This window comes from Hesperophylax consimilis, chromosome 19 (genome assembly GCF_061612785.1).
Source record: "Hesperophylax consimilis isolate HC1 chromosome 19, BYU_Hcon_1.0, whole genome shotgun sequence".
In the NCBI taxonomy this organism is placed as follows: Eukaryota; Metazoa; Arthropoda; class Insecta; order Trichoptera; family Limnephilidae; genus Hesperophylax; species Hesperophylax consimilis.
The window spans coordinates 28,950,495-28,961,715 of record NC_142854.1 but is presented as its reverse complement, the minus strand read 5'-3'; the positions used below and the strand labels follow the sequence as shown (position 1 = coordinate 28,961,715).

The following is an 11,221-nucleotide window of genomic DNA, read 5'->3' as shown; positions in this document are numbered from 1 at the left end:
CTGCAGATTACTAGTCGGGTCGAGACCCCTTGACCACTGTTCTTATTTTAAATTATTATTGCAATAACTCGTAAAATTCATTTATATTGTTTAAATTATTTTCGATGTCTATAATAATTTAACATTCGTTTTCCAGGAAGTTTGCCAGAAATTAAAATGAATTTTCAAGGATAACAGCTGATAGCTATCACAGTTGTTCCATGGACCTACCCAGCCCAGATGATGTCACCATCAAGATCGAGTCAGAGAATCAAGATGGAGACAGTTTAATAACCTCTACACAATATATAGAAATAGAAGTACCAAATATTAAAACGGAATGCCTGGAATGTTTTGAAGAACACCACATGACAGATTGTAAGAACCAAAAAATCAACCCTTAAAGCAAATTTGTAATTTTAAAAACTAAAAAAAAAATATCGTTATGATCTACACATAACTCACCCATCTTTTGAGAAAGGGCTACTGCGATTCTCTCGGCACGTCAATTTTATTGCTATTTTGATATTCCAGGTAATATTAATAGAGAGACTGTTGCCATAAAGGCAGAACCAGGATCCCGAGACGAAGAAGTGACTTGTACTGATATCGACATTCACCTCACGGACGTTAAAAGGGAATGCTTAGAGTACTCTGAAAGAATCACCCACGCAGCAGGTAAAGCCAATTTGATTTAACAAACCGCACAATATAAAACATTTGTTTTTACGATTTCATCTTATATTCTTATTCATTCGCTCATTTTTCAGATACAATAACAGACCTGGAAACGCATCTTGGGGAAAAACCATTCTCATGTCCACATTGTAACTATTGCTGCTCACGCAACTCGGTATTAGCAGCGCACCTGCGCACCCATACTGGAGAAAAACCTTTCTCATGCTCCGCTTGCAACTATTCATGTTCACTAAAGGGAAATTATTTGCGGCATATGCTGACTCACAGTGGAGAAAAACCATTCTCGTGTTCGCTTTGTAACTACTCCTGCTCGCGCAAATCATCTTTGCCAGTGCACATGCGCACCCATACTGGAGAAAAACCGCATTTATGTTCATACTGTAACTTTTCATGCTCACAAAGTAGTACTCTAAAAGGTCATATGCTGGTTCACAGTGGAGAGAAACCCTTTTCATGTTCTCACTGCAACTTTTCATGTTCACGAAAACAAAACTTAAAAAGTCACATGATTGCTCACAGTGGAGAAAAAATATTCTCTTGCTCATACTGCAATTATTCAGGTTCGCAAAAAAGATATTTACAAAGTCACATGCTCGCACACTTGACAAAACGACCTTTCATATGATGCGATTTTCGACTTCATCCAAAGCATTTAATGGACGTTCCATTTAAGGCCCCAACGAATACTACCAGTGGCTCCAGCACAATGCACAAAGTCATAAACCTATACAGTTGTCTAAATACGAAATATATTTTTTTAAATCTCTCTAGATATATCAATGTATAATTTCTAAATAGTAAACAACAAAGTCACAGACGGAACTATGTAACGGGGTTTGATATGGTTTTCACTATCATTTTGAGAATTACATTCTTAAGGTTTACATATATAATACATGGATATTATATTTATTAAAAGAAGAGCAACACCGGGTAAACTTCAGCTAGTAGTTTCATAAATATAAAATTTAAAAAAAATAATCATTGTCCCCTTAAAGTTCTTATTAATACGCGATATACTTTAAATTTTAAATTTTAACGGCCATCTTCGATTTTTGAGTGGAATTATATGTTATATTATCTCCTAAACGCATGCCATGATAAAACCCACTAATCTCTAAATAATATAAAACAAATTCACTTTCCGCGTCTATTTGCAACCGAGTTTGATAGGGTTTTCACTATCATTTAGAGATTTTTTTTGGGAAGGTATAAATGTATACATAGATATTATATTCATTGAAAGAAGAGAAAAGTCTAGCAACGTTGGGTACACGCCAGCTATTATATAATAATAAAAATAGTGCCGTATCTTGCAAAATTATCGTCAAAGTTAATTTGAACGTGCGCGATTCCCATTTGAAGCTAGCAAACCGACGAATTCTTAAAAGGGGATTTTAAAGTTTATCACCAAACTCTTTGTGATTTACTCGGTAGGGCGGAATTCCTAGCGAACGAATCCGAATCCAAGAAATACGAATTTCAAGGGAGAAAGCTCGATGACGTCCCCCGACTGCATTATGCGCACTGCGCATGGTCAATGCTCAGCGGCAGCAGCGCCTTACTCAAGTATGGTGTATTGTGTTTTATTGTGTATGTATTCATTCATCATGTTTTAGTAAATCACAAGTAAGGTCGCGGAGCGGACGTCAGTTTGACTGTGGAAGCTTTTCTAATCTTGAGATTGAAAAAATCCGAAACACTTTTGTTGTATGTATTGTATTTCTTTCTTTTGTGTTTAAAGTTTCAACTATTTAAGTAGGTTTCAGGGATATATAGGGATATATGGCGATAGATCCCATTGCCCCCGGTTGAAGAAAAGTCGCTGAATACTACTATACTTAAAAAAATACAACATGCACATGAAAATTTTATCACAGGTTTAAGATTGAAAAAAAAATATTTGTAGAAAAAATGTAGATTTAAGGCGAAATAGGTAGACTCGACCTGAAATTTGGCATTTTTGAGGCCACTTTTAGACGTATGGACACTTTTCTAGAAAAAAATACAAATTTATTTCGAAAGATCGTTATTTTACCTTGTAAAGTAAGATGTAAAATTTTGAAAAATTATATTATTTTCATATCATAATAAAGTGTTACCGTTGGACGATGCGCAGATTTGTTGCATTTTCAAAGGTGAAGTTGTATTATACAACAAATATTTCAAATCATATAATAATACAGTATAAACAATCAATAAATTATCTATCATAAGTATGTATAAGAATTTTTTTTATTTCAAATAAAATTACTAATAAATAAATCCGAGCCCGCGTTTTGTGACGAAAATCCCTCAATCGGACTATTTATTTATGGTCTTACAAATTGGTGTAGTTCAGATTCTTTTAGAAAAATAATTTACCAAGACATTATTGAAACATTAGAAATAATTTGTGACCAAAAAATATATTCTTACAGTATATAATAGTAATTAATTTCGATTCGCGTTTGTTGTTTGTGATTACCCCGGCGCAAGCCGAATCATTCCCCGCTGCGACAGGGCGGCGAGCGGACGTCTATTCCACGCCAGTCTAATTGATAACATTTTAAAGAAATTCCTCGCTTAAAAATGAGGAGGAAAATACCCTCGGAAAAAAGTTTTATTAGATAGCACAAATTACGACATCAAAAACGTACGTGGGAGATATATTTTCAGAAAAAACAAAGGTTAGTGATATTTAATTATCCGTGTACATTGTACGTACTTATATGCTACAGGGTCGTTCGAAAGAATCAGTCCGAATAAGCACATATTTTTTATAACGCTTGGCGATAATTTTGTATTGTTTAATTTCCAGGGAAAATAATCAACTATGGACAGGAGTTTATGTCTTTCATCGTTTTTTCATGTATAAATGTTAAAACTTATGCCAAAGTACGTGAAACTGTTTGTGATTGGTAGTCAAAAAGTGCCACAAACCAAATGAATTTCGATTCGTGATGTGCGATTCAAATCATTTTTTTGTTCATTTTTTATTTTATTGTCCAATTCACTATTACATTGGTATAATTCAACATATTTAATATTTTTTGTGTTACATTTTGTCAGTTTCATAATGTCATATTGTGAATTGAGCTTCTTGTTTTAGGAAAAAAAAACAAGGTTATTTTTTACATACTAACCTATGATTTTTCAATCGAAATTTACTCGAGAATTTAATAACATTTCGAAAATTAGACGAGTCAGGTCGCTCCGTTAATCATGAAAACAAATACATGAAAGCAATACAATATTATGCAATCGCATAACTATATATTATGTAGGTAGGTACCGTAGAAAATAGTTGGAAATAAAACCTAGTTTTAATATATATACTACTTCAGTTGTAAGGAATAAACCCTCTTTTCAATGTCATACATATCAAATCAAGTAAACTTTAAAGATAAGTATTAGAAATAAAACTTATCGGTAATACCTTTCGGACAAACGAATAAATAAGTAAAACAAAAGATTTTTACTCACCTTTGGAAAACTCGTGTAAAATATTTAAAAAAATAAATACCTACATATTTTATATCTACCATGTCAACAAACTGCATTTGTATTTATTTATGTTTACGCACTCCGACGTATAATTTACAAATATGTATGTAACTACTTATGAAGAAAGCTACAACCAAGAATTTAACAACAATAATTGTTATTTCATCGGAACCATGTTGTAGTTTTCACAGCCGCGCGAGTATACGGCTCGCAGCGGAATGAATTCGGTATTTCTGTCTCAGTCTAAAAAAACGTCCGATCGCAAGACCGTCTTTTAACGAAATTTGAATTCTCGTCCGCTGGTTAAATCGCCTTAAGATTAAAATTTTAAAGTTTTATTTATCATAATAAACACAATTATTCTTTAATTCTGTTTATTTATTATTAACGTGATCATATATTTTTGCCATCAAATCGGATTTCTTGGAGGAGGAGGCAGTGTGGATTTTCGGAGGGGTATTTAAAAAACTTCATTTCCAATAAACCCGTATAAAACAAAGTTTTGACACCTGTCATCATCATCATCGGTCCGGAGTCATCCCACAACTGCGCTACTGACTCACCCAAATAAACACTGTGACACAACAACCACATCTTTCATTTATCTCGTTACCAGATCCCCAAAGTGGTGACTCCGACGTGATTTGTTACCCCTACCCACCGGTAACCCCATCTAAAAGATGGGTGATTGGTAAAGACACTACGGAGCAGCACGCGCCTTACCATCCCCGCACCAGCGCGGGTAAAAGTGCCCACCATGGTTCACGCACCTTAGCGCCTCCGCATCGGCACAGAGAGGGTACCCACCATGGTTACTCCAGTCTGTTTTGTGAAGTGTTTTTTTTGTTTTGCTATGGCTACAAATATTGCCAAAACAATCTCTAGGCAACGGCCGAAATTCCCATTATATTCTATGACGGCCTAGGTGCCTTAGCGCTTGGTACTGCGTACTACGTAGTACTTGACACCGTCCGACTCGAGTAGTGGCGTACCACTACAAACCTTTCGTGAAGATGAATAGTTGCAGTGAGCACATAAAAAAATATTGTCTCAGCCGTGAGTTAGTAAGTGATTTGAAAATTTTCTCTTTTGAGAAAGGAAGATTTGCACACGGAAAGGATTTTCTCCAGTATGAGTCTGTTGCTACTCCAGTGTCTGTTAACATGAAATGTTAACAGACACTGGAGTAGCAACAGGGTCGATATCGGGACCTACGTGTTATATTATGCAAGTAAACAGTTTACCTAACGTAATAAAACGTTGTAAATGTTACATGTTTGCAAATGATACTTGCATCATATGTGCTGACAGAAATCTACAGAAAATTGAGGAATTTTTACAAACAGACCTAAATAACATAATTAAATGGTCCCATGACAATGGAATTATTATTAACGCAAAAAAAAACAAAATATATATATTTTTTTTAATTTTTTATAAAGAAAGACAAACATTCCCGGGATACGAATAACCCAACAATGTTTGAAAATCTCCTACTACCACCACAGAAAGCCGAAAATGTTGCTTGTGTTGTGATGGAGGACTTAGCCAGCCGAGGAATCGAACACGCGACGCTCGGGTGAGACCCAAGCGCTATGCCCACTCAACCACTGACCGGTCTATGTTATATGCTTATACACTCTCCATATGCAAGTTGTCAGGATAAAGAACTGCATATAAAAAGTCATTCATACGATTGTTTTCACACAAAAAACCAATCTCTGCCATGTAAATGCCCAAGCATAGAAAAAGTATACCAATATACATACCTTGGTCTTACAATAGATGTCAATTTTAACTGGTCAAATCACATTGAAAATGTATGTAATAGATTAAGATCCATTTTAGGGAAATTTTATCACCTAAAAAACTTTGTTAATAAAAATATATTATACTGTATATATAATGCATTAGCGGAATCAATTATAGGATACGGAGTAAATAGTTACGGATTAACGTATAAAACGTACTTAAATAAAATAGGACAATTACAAATCCGTTTCCTAAAATTGATATCAGGCAAAAAAAAAATTGAATTATGTGAAGGCGATTATAAAAAATGTTTTCTTTGTGTAATGTGCTCTCTATACATAGTAGGATAGATTACCAACTAACGCTAGATGAATTCTGGAACACAGAATTCAAAAAACCTGTAAACCATAACTACCCTACTAGGCATAGAGAAACACAAATGTTCATTATTAAAATATCGCAAAATGTATACGGAGATAGAACAAAAAGACATAAAATTCCGAAATTATTTAACTCATTACCAGAAGATATTAAAAATGAGACATGTTATTCAAAAATAAAAACGAAAATTAGATCGTTCTACCTCCGTCAAACATAAAAATAATTAATATTGTGGATCAAGATATCAAGTTGAAATTAAATATATTATTATAAGCTAATAAATAGAAAAAGTGAGAGATTTCTTACAATTAAACTGATTGATCAGTTTCGTAAGATCTAAGTAAGAGAAAATAATGTACAAAAAAAACTGAATAAACCCATAAAAAAAAAAAAAATATGACGCTTTAAATATAACTTTAGCAAACATGAATAATTGCAGACGAAACATGAAAAAGGTTTTTCTCCACTATGAATCAGCACGTAGATGCTATGTGATTTTAGTGAACATGAATATTTACAGTCGGGATATGAAAAAGGTTTTTTTTTAACTGTTGCCAAGCATGTTATAAATCAAAAGTTTAAAAGTTTTTAAAGTTTATAAATCAAAATAATCACAAAGATATCGATTAATATAAAAATGTAGAAGAGTAGTGTACTTTCTACTACTTAAATCAATCTAAAACGCCCTCGAAATACTCTTTTTAAGTGATTTTAAAATCTGTGCAGTGATCAGTGCTAGTTATTGTCGCAAAATAACTAACAGAATACCACACCTGTCAGTTTAAAAACTGTTAAGAGACTGGGACACGGTCAAGCGGCTTGATCGCAAGCACGTAGTTTTTTTGTCTATTGTTGTCTATTGTTGTCTATTATTGTCTATGCTTAGCGGCTTGACAGCCCGCATCAAGCCTCTCCGTCAAGCATGGCCACGCCTTCCTGTGATTTCGTGGTGGTCTATGTATATGTACTTCTATGCCTTCCTGTCATTTCGTGACTCGCGGCAAAATGGAATCTGTCAAAGACAAAGCGTTCTTGGCTCTTACGTTAGCTTTATGTTTGAATAAAATAATAAAAATAAACGAATTTGGTGTCAAGAATGGTACAAGTTAAGGTACCGCTTTACCCATGAGCATTTGCAAAGTGTATTACAGGCTACAGCTATTTTTTGTATGAATATCTTGTGCGGTATTCATACAAACAATATGTTTTCTCCATTGAAAATTCAGAAAATTATTTATTCTACAGTTTGATTATTAATGACCTTGAAAACCGCTGTCATAATTATTAAAAAATACAAATACTTCCAAAATTTTTAAATTAGATGGATTTCTACAAATTGAACACAAAAACAATAACTAAGTACCTATTTTATAACAATTTTATTCAATTTATATCATTGTTTATGATACGTGATATTTATTTGTCTATTGTCGTTTGTCTATTCCCACAAAAATATAAATTCGCATCAAGCCTCGCCGCAAGCACGTAGAATTGCGCAATGCTTGCAAGCCAGCTTCGGTACACGGTCAAAATGCTTGACACAAAGTGCCATAGACAATAAACTACGTGCTTGCGATCAAGCCGCTTGACCGTGTCCACATCCCATTAGCACTTAATATACGAATATTATCACGCTCGCTGATAAGTAGGCCGTAGCCTGGAGAATAACACAAATAGCGTTGCCCGTTCCGGTAGCGGTCACAGTTCTCAAGGAGCGGAGTTCGCTCCTTGGTGAAAGCAATTATTATATTTTTTTTAAATTAATTTATAATAAGACGATCGACTAGCTAACTTTTAACCTAAAGTTTAACGCCATCTAGCAAGAAATGTGCACAATACGTCCGATCTAATTCTACAAAACCGTGCAAAGAAAAATACTACGATGACGGTAGCGAACTATCTAGATGAACTTAAAAATGAAGTTTCGAAAATTCAAACGGTCAAGGATCAAAAAATCAAAAATACTATAGAACTCATAATAACGAAGTTAGAAGATGCAATTAAAACAGAAAATCTTTCATTACAAGACAAAATCATCGGATTACAAGAAAATATAATCAACAGTGACAGAAAATATATCAGTAAAAATATCAAAATCTCGAAAACAAAACAACTACGAGAAGTTACGCTAACATCACAAGTGGAAAATACACGACACCTAAAATTCCAGTATTCCCCGTTATAATTAAAACTAAAAACGAAAATGAAGATGTAAAAGAAACAATCATGAAGAATGTAAAAATATCTAAACTAGGAATCGGAGTAAGTAGCATCAGAAAGACATCAAAAAATGAATTAATAATCAATTTCCAAAAAGCAGATAATATGGCCAACATCAAAAATGAAATTACAAAATTAAAACTTTAAGGAATACAAATTGAAAGCATTGATAAAAAAAGACCGTGCATGATCTTTAAGGGAATCAACGAAAAATACACACATGAAGAATTTATATCGGATCTAATTCTGCAAAATGAAGATATAAAAATAATATACGAAAAGGATCCAAATAAAATAAAATATAAAGGAACCATACCAATTAAAAAATTTCTACAAAAAAATATCATCCTCGAAACCAGTGGAGATTTGAGAAATCTGCTAATTGCGAAAAAAAAAGTTAACCTTGGTTTTTACCAAATCAAAGTAGAAGATTGTAACCCCCTAATGCAGTGTTACCACTGCCAAAAATATGGGCACACAGCAATGAATTGTCTTCAACTTCCTAACAAACCAAAATGCCTTCATTGTGCGGGTGAGCATAACATTAAAGACTGCAACAGTAAGAACGAAGCACCAAAATGCATTAATTGCACAGAACTTAATCTAAAATTCAAAACAAAAAATCCAACAGACCACAAATCAAATAGCGAAAAATGCAAACACAGGATGAAAATGCTTGCCTTCGCTCAAGAAAAAATTGATTACAATTAAAAATGGCCGATTTTATAGTAAAACAAATTGAAGAAAAATTACAAAATAAACGAAGAAATATGTCAAAATATTACGGAAGTCAATAAATGGTGCATTACAAACAATACCCCATTTTTAATATTACATATGAACATTCGAAGCATCGCAAAAAACCCAGATGAATTTTTGATAAATATTAATGATCTGCATACATCACCCACCTGCATAGTGTTAACGGAAACGCACTGTAATGACAATTAATACATTAATGCGTTACCAAACTACAAAGGCATCGCAACAACAAGACCGATTAACAAAAATAGCGGTTTAATTATATTTGTTCACGATGAGTGTGAAATTACTGACATTGAAGAAATTTATATACAATATGTAAACTGTCTAAAAATAGATATAAAATTAAAAAATAAATTATACAGAATTTTAACAGTGTACAGAACACACAAATCAAACATAATCAACTTTACAAACGAACTATGTGAATATCTTAGCAAATTACCGAAAATACTTACTTTTGTTTGTGGTGATTTCAATATAAATATTTCTGCGAACCATAATTCAATAGAAAAAAATAATTTTATTAACATGATGATGCACCTCAATTTTAAATCTTTTATTAATAGCAACACTAGAGAAATTAAAAACCAAACGCCATCATGCATAGATCACATCTGGTGTAATATACATTTGAATGAAATAAAAAATATAAAATCTACTGTATGGAAAACCAATATAACTGATCATTACGCGTGTCTTATATTACATGATACAAATAGAAAACTAAACACAAAACCCAAATTAAATCTTCCATATTCCCAAATAGACTACAAATTATTAGAAAAATCATTAAAAACTGAAAAATGGGAAGAAATTTTAAAAAATAAATGCGCCAACCAAAGTGCCTTACTGTTTGAAAACACTTTAAATAAACACGTTTTAGAAGCAACAAAAACAAAACAGATCGTCCCCAACTCTAAAACAAGGAAAATTAAACCTTGGATTACTCTAGGATTAATAAAAGCCATTAGGAAAAAAAATAAACTTTATAAAATAACACAAAGGCCACTAGTTAACAATAAAATTGTATTATACTATAAAAAGTATAAAAATATATTAACTACACTAATAAGAAAAACGAAAAACGACTATTACTCAAAAATTATAACAGAAGCTAAAGACAATAATAAAAAAAATATGGTCAACAATAAATGAAATAATAAATAAATAAAAAAATATAAGCACATATCAGAAATCTCAGATGGGGAAATAATATATAACGTACAAAATGACACAAAAAAATGTTGTAATATTTTAAATAACTATTTTAATAACGTGGGAAAAAACCTAGCAAAATCCATAAATAAGACTAATATATCTAATCCACAACAAATAACACAATGTCAAATTAATAAATTTCACCAAGTCACAGAAATCGATATTGACAGAACTATTTCTGAACTAAAAGGAGATTCTGCCCCCGGCTTTGATAACATAGATACTAAAACAATAAAATCGATGAAAGAATACTTAACTCTCCCCATAACACATATAATAAACCTAAGTCTAGCAAATGGCGAATTTCCCAATAACTATAAAAGAGCAATTATAACCCCCATTTATAAAACAGACTGTCGTAAAGATCCACAAAATTATCGCCCGATTTCACTTCTCTCGAATATATCAAAAACATATGAAAAAATTGTAAAAAAACAAATTTGTACATTCTTAGAAGAAAATAAAATAATTAATAATAACCAATTCGGATTAAAAAAAAATACAAGTACTCACGACGCGATAGCAAAAATAACCAACTATTTATATACGGCCCTAGATTCTGATAAAAAATGTCTTGGCATATTTATAGACCTTAAAAAAGCTTTCGACAGCATATCACATAAAAAATTAATAAGTAAATTAAAATCAGTAGGGATTAGTGGAAAAGTCTTAACATGGATAACTAGTTATTTACATAAAAGACCTCAACAAGTAAAATTAC

General features: G+C 32.4%; 1 protein-coding gene across 1 annotated transcript; it reads left to right on the top strand.

Moving 5' to 3' along the window:
* The first annotated feature begins 200 nt into the window (after positions 1–200).
* Positions 201–6,514, top strand: LOC149415079 (uncharacterized). Its single transcript, XM_089642989.1, has 6 exons — positions 201–357; positions 514–657; positions 4,781–4,906; positions 5,343–5,569; positions 5,826–6,173; positions 6,392–6,514. Exons 1-6 carry the CDS (start codon positions 201–203, stop codon positions 6,512–6,514), a joined length of 1,125 nt encoding a protein of 374 aa, XP_089499115.1.
* Positions 6,515–11,221: the final 4,707 nt, after the last annotated feature.

Bases quoted from the DNA above. Each gene is read 5' to 3' on its own strand.
- LOC149415079 (XM_089642989.1), top strand. From the start codon at position 201: ATGGACCTACCCAGCCCAGATGATGTCACCATCAAGATCGAGTCAGAG. The intron at 5,570-5,825 runs AACAAAATATAT...GCAAGTTGTCAG, and splicing joins TTATTATTAACGCAAAAAAA to GATAAAGAACTGCATATAAA. The intron at 6,174-6,391 runs TTGATATCAGGC...AATGTATACGGA, and splicing joins TACAAATCCGTTTCCTAAAA to GATAGAACAAAAAGACATAA.